The sequence below is a fragment of the Oncorhynchus kisutch genome, linkage group LG6 (assembly GCF_002021735.2).
Source record: "Oncorhynchus kisutch isolate 150728-3 linkage group LG6, Okis_V2, whole genome shotgun sequence".
NCBI classification, from domain to species: Eukaryota; Metazoa; Chordata; class Actinopteri; order Salmoniformes; family Salmonidae; genus Oncorhynchus; species Oncorhynchus kisutch.
This window is the reverse complement of record NC_034179.2, coordinates 31,568,281-31,583,414: the sequence shown is the minus strand read 5'-3', so window position 1 is coordinate 31,583,414 and position 15,134 is coordinate 31,568,281. Positions and strand designations below refer to the sequence as shown.

Below are 15,134 nucleotides of genomic sequence, written 5' to 3'. Positions count from 1 at the left end.
TTTGAGTGCCAATGATAGCCTGGAATACACTCTGAATATCACTAGGTTTCACTATTGTTTCACTTCACTCCTTCAATCTGGACCTGCTCCAAGCTAGTCAACTGAGTATTGCTAACAATGCATACTTTTGACCAAAATATTGCATTTCTCTCACCTTTGGCCATTGCTCGTCCCTCAGACCCCTCCAACTCGGGGCCAGTCATCCTGGATGGTTTTGAGCGTCGCGAGGTGATGACATCACACCGGGTGGAGCTGCCGTGCAAGGCGTCTGGTCACCCGGCCCCGAAGTACCGCTGGCTGAAGGACAACCGTCCGCTAGAGCCGGACAGCCGCTTCAGGCAGAGTGTGACGGGCCTGTTGATAGAGAGGGCGCAGCCCAGTGACAAGGGAAGCTACGTGTGTGAAGTGTGGAACAGCTATGGCAACGCAGAGGTGGTGGGGAGGCTGCAGGTCAAAGGTCAGTAATAGACTGTGTGCAGCATGTTGTGCTAAATGTACAGAATATTTGTTGTTCATCTGTTAATTGTATATCTGAAATACTGTTCAGAGTTGGATACTGTTCAAAGTTCATACATTTCTAGCTGATATACAGTATGACGCATTGGCAATAAGCTCCCTCTCCCTCTTCCAGAGCCCCTGAAGGCAGTGGTCAGCCCGAGGAAGGTGAAAGGCAGCGTAGGTAGCCAGGTGTCTCTGTCGTGCAGCGTGAGTGGCTCGGAGGAGTACGACCTGTCCTGGTACCGGAATGGAGAAATTATCTACCCTGGGAACAGTGTTCGTATGACTGGCAACAACCGGGAGAACCTGGTCATGGCTGGGATGGCTAAGAGTGATGGAGGAGCCTACCAGTGCTTCGCTAGGAAAGGCAAGATGTCCGCCCAGGACTTTGTCCAGGTCATTCTGGAAGGTCAGTACTCTCAGTGGATGTCTGTGTGGTCAGGGGGTTTAACAATGTTACTTTCAATCGCAGCAGAAAACCTGTGTGTTTTTGGGTAGTTGTGTGTTTTTAGTGTGTATGTGCATGTGAGCATTGTGTGACCATGCATCTGTATGTGAGTGTGTGCTTGCCTGCATGTGTTTTTTTGTGTGACTGCAGAATTGGGGAACACCAACCATTGATCAGGTGTCTGTGTGTGAGTGCTAATGAGGGCTGCAGTAAAGCCCTGCCACAGCCCCTATGATTAGATTATCTGAACAAGCCTCACATTGCTCGCATGGCCTGAACTCTGTTGCTGTGGCAACTGTCTCCCATGGCCATGGACCAATATAAAGAGGGTATTGATAATCTATAATGAGGAGGAGGAGGAAGAGGAGGGGGGAGGAGGAGTAGGAACAATTCCAAATCCTCTCCACTGAGATATACAGTATTAGTGTGAATGGACACTGTGTGTGCTCATCATGATCCTTTGATGCATGTGACTTGAGGTCAACAGTTTTTTTTTATCCCTGATTTACTGTATCTGGCAAAGAGACAATGTAATGAAGTCTCCTTTTATAAACTAGACATACTAGACATATATCTAGGATCAGTCGACCCAAACCTAATCATCACCTTGACCTTAAAGGAAAACTCCACCCAAAAACTATCTTTTGGTATTTGTTTCATTAGTCCATTGTTGATATAATCCCTAAATGTTTTGCTTGTCAGCAATCAAGTTTTCAAAATATGTAACTTTCAAAATACAGAAATATGAAACATTTGGGGAATATATCAACAATGGACCAATGAAACAAATACCAAAACATATGGTAGTTTTGGGGTGGAATTTTCCTTTAAGGCGGATAAAATGCAGCTGACTTTAGATTGGTATCTAGATCTACTAGAAAAAAGTATCTTTAACTCTAACCCACCTCCCATCTTGTCTCCCTCTCCCCCTCTCTCCAGACGGCACGCCCAAGATAATCTCTTCCTTCAGTGAGAAAGTGTTTGGAACCAACGAGTTTGTGTCACTGTTCTGCACGGTGAAAGGCACCCCAGAGCCCAGGGTGATGTGGACGCTGGACGACGATCCGGTCATCAGGGACTCCCGCCACCGCATTGGCCACTACACCGACCAGGAGGGCCATGTGATCAGCCACCTGAACATCAGCCAGACAACAGGGCCAGACGGGGGTGTCTACCGGTGCATCTGCAACAATTCGGCCGGGGCGGTATCCTACCAGGCGCGAATAAACGTAAGAGGTGCTTGTCAGATCAGCTCCTCCAAAACAATTACATTTTACACATTTATGAATTTATGAATTATGAATTAATTTGTTGTTGTTGTTGTTGTTGTTTTTCCTGATGCATGTGTTTTTTCCCGAAGATCCTTTGAGAGTGCCTGACTAACCTCTTTCGAACTTGTTTCAGTGTCTCCTTGTTGTTTGTGTGTTCTGTGTGTGTTGTGTCTTAGTTGTGTGTTAGTTGTGTGTTCTGTGTGTGTTGTCTGTTAAATGTGTGTTCTGTGCGTGTTGTGTGTTATTTGTGCATTAGTTGTGTGTTCTCTGTGTGTTAGTTGTGTGTTAGTTGTGTGTTCTGTGTTAGTTGTGTGTTCAGTGTATGTTGTGTGTTAGTTGTGTGTTCTGTGTGTGTTGTGTGTTAATTGTGTGTTCTGTGTGTGTTGTGTTTTAGTTGTGTGTTCAGTGTGTGGTGTGTGTTAGTTGTGTGTTCTGTGTGTGTTGTGTGTTATTTGTGTGTTAGTTGTGTGTTCAGTGTGTGTTGTGTGTTAGTGTGTGTTCCGTGTGTTGTGTGTTAGTTGTGTGTCCTGTGTATGTTGTGTGTTAGTTGTGTGTTCAGTGTATGTTGTGTGTTAGTTGTGTGTTCTGTGTGTGTTGTGTGTTAATTGTGTGTTCTGTGTGTGTTGTGTGTTATTTGTGTGTTAGTTGTGTGTTCAGTGTGTGTTGTGCGTTAGTGTGTGTTCCGTGTGTGTTGTGTGTTAGTTGTGTGTCCTGTGTATGTTGTGTGTTTAGTTGTGAGACATTTTTTGTTTATTTCCTTCTTGTTTTGTTTACGTACTGTATGTCACAAATATGTGTATGTGTGTACATGTGTGTCTGTGTTTTTGTACATATGTCTGTGTGTGAGCGTGTTCTATTTGGTCTGTTTTCCCCTACGGTCGTTCTGTCTGTGTCGATGTGTGTATCTTTGTGTCAACTAGCTCCCCTGTCTGTCTGTACCCATCTTTTTCCTTTTGATTTAATTTCCTATTCAAAACATGCCAGATTATCCTAGGGGCTCGTATAGTGCTGCGATCATCACTCACTGGTGTCAGCGGTAACTTCTCTAATGCCCTACTCCCTACCTAACATTCACTGATGGCTTTATATTGGGACGCCATTAAGTTGATTTACACTAGCACTAGCATTTGACTGAGGAGCAATCTACACTCAGCAGGGAGGTGCCGGGCAGCTCTATAGCCAGCTACTGTAAGACTGACTGTCACCATGGTTACTAAGGGTATATCTAGAGACTCCAGGACCTTCATCCTCCACTCAATGCTAATTCATTACCTTATAAAGGCTCAAAACAGAGAAGGATAGGCCTTCTGTGCTAGATATTGGATAACTCATTTTGATGGTTTTCCCACTGGAAAGCACAATAATGTAGCTAAGCATGGGCTTAGTGAGGGGATGCTAAAGTCTCCAGTTCAGTAGGTTAGCTAGCCTAGCGCAGAAGAGTGCGGAGCTGAGCAGAGTGTCCATGTCTTCTGAATGCAGCCTGAGCGTAGAAGATAAATATCCACAGGTGGCATAGCAGAGACAGTGTAATGACTGTTTCTCACATTGTTTGCTTCTTAATCATGCTAAAGAGAGTAGCAACGTGGATGCCTTTACAGTGCGCTAGAGGTGCACACCACCACAGATTTAGTTCAACTGTTCTATCTAGCTACAGTACCTAACTCTAGATTTGTACCTTTCTGTAAAGTGTTAGTTTTCCTATGGCTCCTATAGGCAATACAGGATGGGTTGGGTAACTGTCATCTATCTACAGTATGTTAAATATCCTAATAGTCAGTCAGTATCCCTGGTAGGGTCTGTATTATAGAGCTGTGTTGGTTACATGCTGTTGGTTTTCCAGCAGTATGAGAGAGCGAGCAAGGGGAACATGAGTAATGCTTTTGATAATATGTTCATAAGTGGAGAGTGGGAACATTGGGCTCTAATGCTTGTCAAATGCAATCATGCCTGGCGTCTAGCAGGTGCTAGAACAGTGTGATAATATTCACTTCACCTCGGAGAGTTTAAAATAGGAAAGTAGGTACACGCCCTCTGGAACACTCAGCTATGGATCGGTCCCAGGGACGAGGAACTAGGGTGATTTTATATTACTATTATTCAATGAGATTTATGTAAATGATTGCCTTTTATTTCCTAATTACAGGAAAATGAGGTGTTGATATTATACTAATAGTAGGATATTGTAGTCATGGCACTTAGCAAGTCCCAATGGAGTATAGTAATTTAATATGCTTTACAATCTCCAATAAATGTTGTCCTTGTCTTTCAGAATGAATCCCTGTCTGTCTCCATGGTTTCTGACACACTTAAACATCTCAAACTTCTAAAGTTTCACATTTCTCAGCCTCAAAATCATTTTAAGAGAGGTATTTCTCTTCTGTCTCCATTAAGGGCCTGCCAGCATACGACCAATGAAAAACCTTACCGCCATTGCTGGGCGGGACATGTACATTCACTGCCGCGTCATTGGCTACCCGTACTACTCCATCAAATGGCACAAGGACGCCAACCTGCTCCCCTATAACCACCGGCAGCGGGCATTTGAGAACAATGGCACGCTAAAGCTGTATGATGTACAGAAGGATGTGGATGAGGGAGAGTACACGTGTAGCGTGCTGGTCTCACCTTCTCTCTCCACCAGCCAAAGTGTGCACGTCAGTGTGAAAGGTACAGTATGCACTCAAACCTTTAACCTACTCAGTTAAAGATATAAACCAGGGGTCCCAACCTGTAGAGCTATCTGCGGGCTTTATGCTATGTTCATAACCAAGTAGCAAGGTGGTAATTACCATTACCAGTGAGGTTGTAAATTCAGGCAATGGCATCTAGAATAGGCTACCTGTCACCCCTCTAACATACATGATTCTACTCATGATCTACTCAGAAGGACCTTGATTTGATGAATCAAGTGTGTTAGAGCCTCTTGTATAGGCACTTTACAGATATATGCCATAATCAGTAAAAGGTATGGCTCTTACAATCAAATCAAATTGTATTTTTCACATGCTTTTTAAACAACAGGTGTAGACTGACAGTGAAATGCTTACTTACAGTGCCTTGCAAAAGTATTCATCCCCCTTGGCGTTTTTTCTATTTTGTTGAATTACAACCTGTAATTTAAATGGATTCACCCCCTTTGCTATGAAGCCCCTGAATAAGATCTGGTGCAACCAATTACCTTCAGAAGTCACATAATTAGTTAAATAAAGTCCACCTGTGTGCAATCTAAGTGTCACATGATCTGTCACATGATTTCAGTATATATTCACCTGTTCTGAAAGGCCCCAGTGTCTGCAACACCACTAAGCAAGGGGCACCATCAGCAAGCGGCACCATGAAGACCAAGGAGCTCTCCAAATAGGTCAGGGACAAAGTTGTGGAGAAGTACAGATCAGGGTTGGGTTATAAAAAATATCAAAAACTTTGAACATCCCATGGAACACCATTAAATCCATTATAAAAAGGTGGAAAGAGTATAGCACCACAACAAACCTGCCAAGAGAGGGCCGCACACCAAAACTCACGGACCAGGCAAGGAGGGCATTAATCAGAGAGGCAAAAAAGAGACCAAAGATAACCCTGAAGGAGCTGCAAAACCTCACAGCAAATATTGGAGTATCTGTCCATAGGACCACTTTAAGCCATACACTCCACAGAGCTGGGCTTTATGGAATAGTGGCCAGAAAAAAACATTGCTTAAAGAAAAACATAAGCAAACACGTTTGGTGTTCGCCAAAAGGCATGTGGGAGACTCCACAAACAAATGGAAGAAGGTACACTAAAATTGAGCTTTTTGGCCATCAAAGAAAACGCTGTCTGGTGCAAACCCAACACCTCTCATCACCCCGAGAACACCATCCCCACAGTGAAGCATGGTTGTGGCAGCATCATGCTGTGGGGATGTCCTTCATCGGCAGGGACTGGGAAACTGGTCAGAATTTAAGGAATGATCTTTAAGTCATACCACAGCTAAATACAGGGAAAATCTTGAGGGAAACCTGTTTCAGTCTTCCAGATATTTGAGACAAGGATGGAGTTTCACCTTCCAGCAGGACAATGACCCTAAGCATACTGCTAAAGCAACACTCGAGTGGTTTAAGGTTAAACATTTAAATGTATTGGAATGCCCTAGCCAAAACCCAGACCTCAATCCAATTGAGAATCTGTAGTATGACTTAAAGATTGCTGTACACCAGCAGAACCCATCCAACTTGACGGAGCTGAAGCAGTTTGTCCTTGGGCAAAAATCCCAGTGGCTAAATGTGCCAAGCTTATAGAAACATACCCCAATAGACTTGCAGCTGTAATTGCTGCAAGAGGTGGCTCTACAAACTATTGACTTCTTCAAAGTGGTATGCATGTTGTGTAAATCAAATGATACAACCCCCCCAAAAAAATATATATTTTATTTCCAGGCAACAAAATAGTAAAAATGCCAAGGGGGGTGAATACTTTCGCAAGCCACTGTACGTGACCTTCCCAACAATGCAGAGACAAGTGAAAAAGAGCTCCACCATGTGGTGGTCTCTAATAGAGGTGGCACTTTAGATATAGGTGCAACTGCACCCGGCATCCCGGTAAGAAGACAGAAATGACCGGTAGGAGACAGGGATGCAATTCACACATTATTTCCACACTCAAGACAGGCACACACACACAGCAAACAGGAAGTGGACTAGGTGGAAGTGTTGTAGTGATAGTGACAGTGGTTTGTAGGTCAGTGACACGCTAACACTAGCGTGTGTTGGGAGAGTACAGGGCTGCAGAAGAAATGGTCAATGGGTTGTGGCCCAGCCGTTGATGTGCAGGGCAGAGGTTTATGCTCCTCACTCTGCCACTGCTTGCTGAAGACTTACCCCGTGACTGGGCTAGATTGTGCTTTTATACTTGTCCTGGTCACACCTGCTTATTGGACAGATGTACTGTGGAGATGCAGTTCAGCAGGATCAAAGGTGGTGATGGGCGGTCAAATGTCCTAAGCAGAGGTCACTGGTTGTGGCATGTAACTGGAGAGCTCCAGAGATGCAAACAGAGTAGCCTGTAAACAATGGGATCCCATCCCCCGCCTCTGCAGAGTCAGGGAGTCAGGCATAGTTAGGTAGGCTACTTGTTTCAAGAGTTAGAGAGGGCTATGAGTTAGTTCATGAGAGGGACTGTAAGGGTTTTCTACACATGGGGTACCAGTGCTGAGTTGATGTGCAGGGGTACGAGGAAATTGAGATAGATATGTGCATATCAAAATCAATCAAATTTTATTGGTCACATACAGATATTTAGCAGATATTATTGTGGGTGTAGCGAAATGCTTGTGTTCGTAGCTACAGCAGTGCAGTAGTATTTAACTGTGCAGTAGTATCTAAATCAATTCACAACAATACACACAAATCTCAAAGTAAAAGAATGGAATTAAGAAATATATAAATATTAGGACGTGCAATGTTGGAGTGGCATTGACTAGAATACATTAGAATACAGTATATACATATAAAATGAGTAAAACAGTATGTAAACATTATTAATAACCTCTCAGGGATAGGCGTCCCGCTAGCGGTGACTTCCGGTGAAACTGGAATTCAAATAAATTCAAATCTGGAATTCAATTCTGGAATTCAATTCAAATAAATAATATAACAATTATGGATATTAAACATTTAGGTACATACCAGTATCTTATATCGGTTGAATGTTTAAATTCTTGTTAATCTAACTGCACAGTCTGGTTTACAGTAGCTATTACAGCGAAAGTATGCCAATGCGATTGTTTGAGGACGGCGCCCCACAACAAAATATATTTCCACCGGCACAGGTTTCATAAATTCACAAACAGCGATTAAATTTTCACTTACTTCTTGAAAATCTTCCTCTGTTTTGTCATCCAAAGGATCCCAGCTATAACATGTAGTGTCGTTTTGTTAGATAAAATCCTTCTTTATATCCCAAAAAGTCAGTTTAGTTGGCGCCATCGATTTGATAATCCACTTGTTCAACATGCAGAGAAACTAATCTGAAAATCTACCCCTAAACTTTATTTCAACAAGTCAAAATACGTTTCTATTTACTCCTCAGATACTCTTAAATGTAATTAAACTATAATATTTCTTAAGGAAAGAAGTGTGTTCAATAGGAAACTGATTTTAGTAGGTGCGTCTTGTCGAATTTCCAAGACTGTGTCCCTGTACTAAAACTGATATTTCTTATTTGTTTTGGAAGTTACAAGCCTGAAACCTTGAACATAGACTGCTGACACCATGTGGAAGCCATAGGTATTGCATCCTGGGAGCTATAACATTCCATTGTAAGAACATGGTCTCTCAAAAACAAAATTCTGGTTGGTTTTTCTATGGATTTTCTCCTGCCATATCTATTGTGCTATATTCTCCTACATTATTTTAACATTTCTACAAACTGCAAAGTGTTTTCTTTCCCATGGTACCAATGATATGCATATCCTGGCTTCAGGGCCCGTGCAACAGGCAGTTTACTTTGGGCACATCAGTCAGGCAGAAATTGAAAAAAAGGGGCCTAGCCCTAAAGTGACCAGTGATCCTTTATTAAAGTGACCAGTGATTCCATGTCTATGTCCATAGGGCAGCAGACTCTAAGGTGCAGGGTTGAGTAACCGAGTGGCAGCCAGCTAGTAAAAATGACTAAGTTCAGGGCAGGTTACTGGGTGGAGGCCAGCTAGTGATGGCTATTTAACAGTCTGATGGCCTTGAGATAGTACCTGTTTTTCAGTCTCTCGGTCCCAGCTTTGATGCAGCTTTGATGGGGTGGCAGATAGCCTAGTTGTTAGAGAGTTGGGCCAGTGACCGAGAGGTTGCTAGATCGAATCTATGAGCTGAGAAGGTAAAAATGTGTCGTTCTGCCCCTGAACAAGGCAGTTAACCCAGTGTCTTTGTAAATAACTGACTTGCCTAGTTAAATAAAGGTTAAATAACTAAATAAAAACTGTACTGACCTTGCCTTCTGGATGATAGTGGAGGGAACAGGCTGTGGCTTGGGTGGTTGATGTCCTTGATGATCTACTACTGTTGTGTAGGGATAAAGTGACTAGGCAACCTGATAGATAATAAACAGTAACAGCAGCGTATGTGATGAGTCAAAAGAGCTAGTGTAAAAAGGGTCAATGCAGATAGTCTGGGTAGGTATTTGGTTATGTATGTAGCAGTCTCATGACTTAGGGGTAGCGGCTGTTCAGAGTTCTTGCTGTGCGGTAGCAGAGAGAAATGTCTATGTCTAGGGCCTTCCTCTGACACCGCCTGGTATAGAGGTCCTGGATGGCAGCTGTAAAACATTTTGAGGATCTGAGGGCCCATGCCAAAACTTTTCTGTTTCCTGAGGGGGAAGAGGTGTTGTCATGCCTTCATCCTGACTGTGTTTGCGTGTGTGGACCATGTTAATTCCTTAGTGATGTGGACACCGAAGAATCTGAAGCTCTCGGCCCTCCGTTTACTGTAGTCTCCCTCAACATCTTGCTGACGTGGCACCATATTACCAGGTCACTGACCTCCTCCCTATTGGCTGTCTAATTGTCTTCAGTGATGAACAAACTTAATGATGGTGTTGGAGTCGTGCGCAACCACTCAGTTGTGGGTGAACAGGGATTACAGGATGGGACTAAGCACAAACACCTGAGGGGCCCCTGTGTTAAGGGTCAGCGTGGTGGATAGGTTGTTGTCTACCCTCACCAACTGGGGGTGTCCTGTCAGGAAGTCCAGGATCCAGTTGCAGAGGGAGGTGTTCAGTCCCATGGTCCTTAGTTTAGTGTTGAGCTTGGAGGGCACTATGGTGCTGAGCTATGGTCGATGAACAGCCTTCTCACATAGGTGTTCCTCTTGTCCAGGTGTGGAGTGCAATAGATATTGCGTCATCTGTGGATTTGTTGGGGCGGTATGCGAATTGGAGTGGGTCCAGGGTGTCTGGGATGATGGTGTTGATGTCAGCCATGACCAGCCATGACTAACATTGTAAAGAATCCCATCGTCAGCTGATCTGAACATTCACAGCCGCTATGCCAGTCTGCCAGTACACTACAGTACATAACCTCAGACGGCTCTCCCCACTGAGCACAGATGTCAATTAAACGTCTATTGCATGTTGGTTCTACATCATTTAATTGAAATGACATGGAAACAACAATGATTAAACCAGTTTGTGCCCAGTTGGTCTTTCCTCAATAATGGTGCTGCATAATTTGAAGTATCAGAAAGAACGTACCAATCGGAATCCTCTCTCCCGGGTCTCGGCGACGCCGCCACATTAACATTTGTGCGAGGTGGGGGAAATCACGCCGACTGTGGCCCTAAACAAAGCCCAGAACAACGACATTCCCACTGTACCTAATTTGCCTCTCAGCTGCTTAGCATTCTGAGGCTGCGGAGAGGAGAGGAAAAGAGTGGGAATCCCCAGGAGCCCATTATTCTTACTTTGTTGAGAATTAAATAATTGTTGAAGTGTCGTTTATTTCAATGTTATTTTAAATCATGAATTCTTCAAAGCATCTGCGTCGCACCATGGCTATAGTGTCCCCAGAGAGAGAGAGAGACAGAGGAAGAGAGAGTGAGAGAAAGAGGGAACAAGGGAGAGGTAGAGGACAGCCAGCCTCTCCGCAAGGGGAAATGTAATTAATTTCTCTCTCTCATCTGCATCTCCATGGTGTTAAGCCATGCTATTAATACATTTAGAAACTAGATGGGGATGAGGATGGTTGATCAGAACTAACTAAGTTGAATCCTTGCTTTAAGATACAAACATAAATACCCTTTCCATAACTCTACCCGTCTCTTTCTCCTGCAGTTCCCCCCACCATCCATCCCTTCGAGTTCCCTCGTTTCTCTATTGGCCAACGTGTGTTCATTCCGTGCGTGGTGATGTCAGGTGATCAGCCTGTCTTCATCACCTGGCAGAAGGACGGTCGGCCAATCCCGGCCAGCCTCGGCGTAACGATCGACAACATAGACTTCACCAGCTCCCTACGTATCTCCAACCTGTCTCTCCTGCACAATGGCAACTACACCTGCATCGCACGCAACCAGGCCGCCACCGTGGAACACCAGAGTCAGCTCATCGTCAGGGGTGAGGAGGGGGAGGGAGAGGGGCGAGGAGAGGTGAGGAGAGGGGGGGGAGGGAGGGGTGAGGAGGGTGGGTGAGGAAGGGGATGGAGACAGGTGAGGAGGGGAGAGAGGTGGGGGAGGTGTGAGGAGGGAGATGGAGAGCGGTGAGGAGGGAGAAGAGTGAGGAGGGAAGAGAGTTGAGGAGGGAGAGAGGTGAGGAGGGGAATATAAAGCAGTGAGGAGATGAGAGGGTGAGGAGGGGAGAGGAGGGAGAGGGGTGAGGAGGGAAGAGAGTTGAGGAGGGAGAGAGATGAGGAGGGAAGAGTTGAGGAGGGAGAGAGGTGAGGAGGGAAGAGAGTTGAGGAGGGGGATATAAAGCAGTGAGGAGATGAGAGGGTGAGGAGGGGAGAGGAGAGGAGGGAGAGGGGTGAGGAGAGGAGAGGGGTGAGGAGGGGAGAGGAGTGAGGAGGGAGAGGGTTGGGGGGGAAGATGTGGAGAGGGGTGGGAGGGGTGGGAGGGGGAGGGAGGGGGGAGAAGGGTTGACACCACTCAAAGATATGAGTCGAGAACGTATTTCCTAGTTTTTCCAGTATTCTGCAAGAGTAAACTCTCTTCATATGTTCCCCTACAGTTGGAGTGGATCCAAATCAACCTACCACTAGGCCTATGTTGGGTATAGCAAAAGAAAACCTATATGCTAAAACACAATATAACCCTAAACCCAATAGCAGTGTTGCACATTCTGTTTTACTGTCATCTTTTAATGTTGTGATGTGAGATGCCACTTATTCCACTACTGGGCAAATATGCTAACCCACTCGCTAGCATTGGCTCTTCTTGTTTTTCTCACACTTGGTGTGAAAATATAGCATTTCTAATTTGTGCTATTTAAGCCACAAGGTATTACAAACTCAAACTACAACACCATAACAGATTAACTCGTTTTAATTACCTTTTGTCTGTTGCTCTCCCAACCAGTCCCTCCAAAGTTTGTGGTGCAGCCCAAGGACCAGGACGGCATCTATGGAAAAGCTGTGATCCTCAACTGCTCTGCAGAGGGATACCCCGTCCCTACCATAGTGTGGAAGCACTCCAAAGGTAAATAGGCCAAAATATAAAAGAATTGTGTTAAGTAGAGAGTTAATGTGGAGTGAAACATGGAGTGAAACATGGAGGTACTGCATGAACCTGTCCAAATAGAACACAGATGTTCCATTTCCATTTCAAAACGTTTTGCTACAGTGTGCACTACTGAGCATGACCCAGGATGAATTAAAAGCTATTCTTCTCCCTTCTGACCACTATGATGATATGTTTACACACTTTGTTCATGATTGAGGATAAATACCCTTCTGTAACTGTGCATCTTCCATTTCTACTCCTTTGACTATCTTGCTGAATTGCATAAACACAACATTGTCCTACGGCAAGCTTTTTTATTAAAGAGCATCTGTTTATGAGAGCCAACACAGCAAACACAGTGTCCACAGCCTTAAGGTTGAATTGTGAAAGCTCAGTGCTGCAACTCTAAACAAATGTAAAGAGGAAGAAGGGAAGGCAACATCTTCTCACGTTACCGTAAAGGAGGAAATGGAGATGTACTGTAGTTTTTGTTACTGCAAAACATCCATCCATTATGTAATAATTCTTCATAATTTGGTCATAAACTATGCAAGAGGTGTTTTTAATACATCTTACATCTTCCCCTCCTCCTCTCTCTACCTCCCTCCACCTCTCCCTCTCTCCCTCTCTAGGTGCGGGGGTTCCCCAGTTCCAGCCTATAGCCTTGAACTCGGGCTTCCGTATCCAGGTACTGGTCAACGGCTCTCTGCTCATCAAACATGTGCTGGAGGAGGACAGCGGCTACTACCTGTGTAAGGTCAGCAATGACGTGGGAGCTGATGTCAGCAAGTCCATGTACCTCAACGTCAAAAGTAAGTCATCTGTCATGGCTGTATTTTAATGTAATTTTTAATTTTACCTTTATTTAACTAGGCAAGTCAGTTAAGAACAAATTCTTAATTTCAATGACGGCCTAGGAACAGTGGATTAACTGCCTGTTCAGGGGCAGTTATCAGTTCGGGATTTGACCTCTAACCACTAGGCTACCCTGCCGCCGGACTTCAGTGTCAAATGGAAGACCCCCCCCCATCCTGAAATGTATGTGTTCTCCAATGTCATTAAAATAAATAAAAAAATCCAAACTCAGTGTCAAAAGTAAGATTCCTCTTCCAGTCAGGATTATGTACCTTAACCTCTTAAAGGGGGGGTAACATATGGAATTGTTTTAAGAAATGATACCACGGATCATTTAGATATTTTATTTGAAGTGTAGGACCCCTTTCGGTATCAATTAGTTATATTTTTGTATTATTTGATAAAATGTTGAATTTGACCTTTACTATCATAGCCCAAAGAAAATAATTGAATAACACAATCATAAATGGCAAAAAAGACAGTCAAATGCATAAAGAATAAGGTATTGAAGTGTGTCCTTTATCTTGGAGATATAAGAAATCTCAGGATATATTTTAGTTTTTTTGGACATATACTTAACCCGTTATTTTTGTTGCCACAAAACTACCTCCATACTTCAATTCATTTGTATGGGATACCTTCAGACAAGTCCTGTCATAGAGCACAAAACTACCTCCATACGTCCATTCATTTGTATGGGTTACCTTCAGACAAGTCCTGTCATAGAGCACAAAACTACCTCCATACTTCCATTCATTTGTATGGGTTACCTTCAGACAAGTCCTGTTGTAGAGCACAAAACTACCTCCATACTTCCATTTTTTTGTATGGATTACCTTCAGACAAGTCCTGTCATAGAGCACAAACTACCTCCATACTTCCATTCATTTGTATGGATTACCTTTAGACGAGTCAAAACGGAGCAAAACAGAGAGAGAGAGTCTCCCCTTTCCATAGTGGGGTCATAATAGTTTTAGTTTTTGTGAGAAGACTGATTTTCGGGAGTCACATGCTCTGACAAACACCACTGTAGCTCGGCCACCTTCACCGCAGATGGCCGACATAGGCGGATGAGACGCAACCCATGAGAGGCAACCCATGCAAAAAACCTGATATCTCTAGCTTAAATTGACAGATTTTAATGGGATTTTTTTATTTTGTTACTTAGATTGACGCATGGTGCGTTAATAGACTCTTAATTAAATATGGTATGTGGGAGCAGAGGGTTGAAAGAAGTAAGGAGAGCTTGGAGAGATCTCACATTTGATTGGTTTCGTTATCCAATAAAAACTGCTTTAATTTTACTTGCTGGACAAGAATATAGTATCATGCATTCAATTTATATTATATCATCCATAAGATATAATTCCCCAAATATTTGGGGGAGATTATGTAATATTTGAAAGGGGCTGAAGGTGCTGAAAAAAATCTAATTCATTTAATTTAATTTAATTTTACTTGGGTGGATGGAACTGTCTCTAGAGGTGGGTGATGGGCACAACACCACATCATGTCACTACCAATCAAATCCCAGTGGTTAGACTGGGAGACACACAATGATGGGAGATGGAGGGAGGAGGGAAAGAGGTAGGAGAGATGTAGACAGGGCAGGGGAAATTATATTGTATCAGAATTTAAATATAGTTAAATATTACACACACACAAATAAGACAGAGGGAGAAAGACAGAAAGAGAAGACAGAGAGAAATAGGAAGCAGAAGAGGAGGAGGAGGAGGAGGAGGAGAAAGACAGACACACAGAAGAGCAGCCTATGGAGGGGAGGGGAGAGAGAGAAGGGGGAGACAAGGGAGGGTGACGGACGGGTAGTCCATCCCTCCACCCCCCCACCCCCCCTCGGCCCTGTTTTCCACATGGCAGCCTCTGCCT

The 15,134-nt window shown here is 43.9% G+C and overlaps 1 protein-coding gene across 3 annotated transcripts in view; it reads left to right on the top strand.

Annotated features, from left to right (window-relative positions):
• LOC109892709 (Down syndrome cell adhesion molecule homolog) overlaps positions 1-15,134 on the top strand; it is a 147,340-nt gene that overhangs the window by 84,361 nt on the left and 47,845 nt on the right. For 2 of the 3 annotated variants that reach the window (XM_031826616.1, XM_031826614.1), the window contains exons 5-12: positions 179-457; positions 632-907; positions 1,886-2,182; positions 4,609-4,884; positions 11,014-11,292; positions 11,902-11,943; positions 12,249-12,368; positions 13,025-13,204. In XM_031826616.1, coding sequence (XP_031682476.1) covers positions 179-457; positions 632-907; positions 1,886-2,182; positions 4,609-4,884; positions 11,014-11,292; positions 11,902-11,943; positions 12,249-12,368; positions 13,025-13,204 — 1,749 coding nt within the window. The remainder of the gene's footprint in view (positions 1-178; positions 458-631; positions 908-1,885; positions 2,183-4,608; positions 4,885-11,013; positions 11,293-11,901; positions 11,944-12,248; positions 12,369-13,024; positions 13,205-15,134) is intronic. The other variant, XM_031826615.1, reaches the window with a different exon arrangement.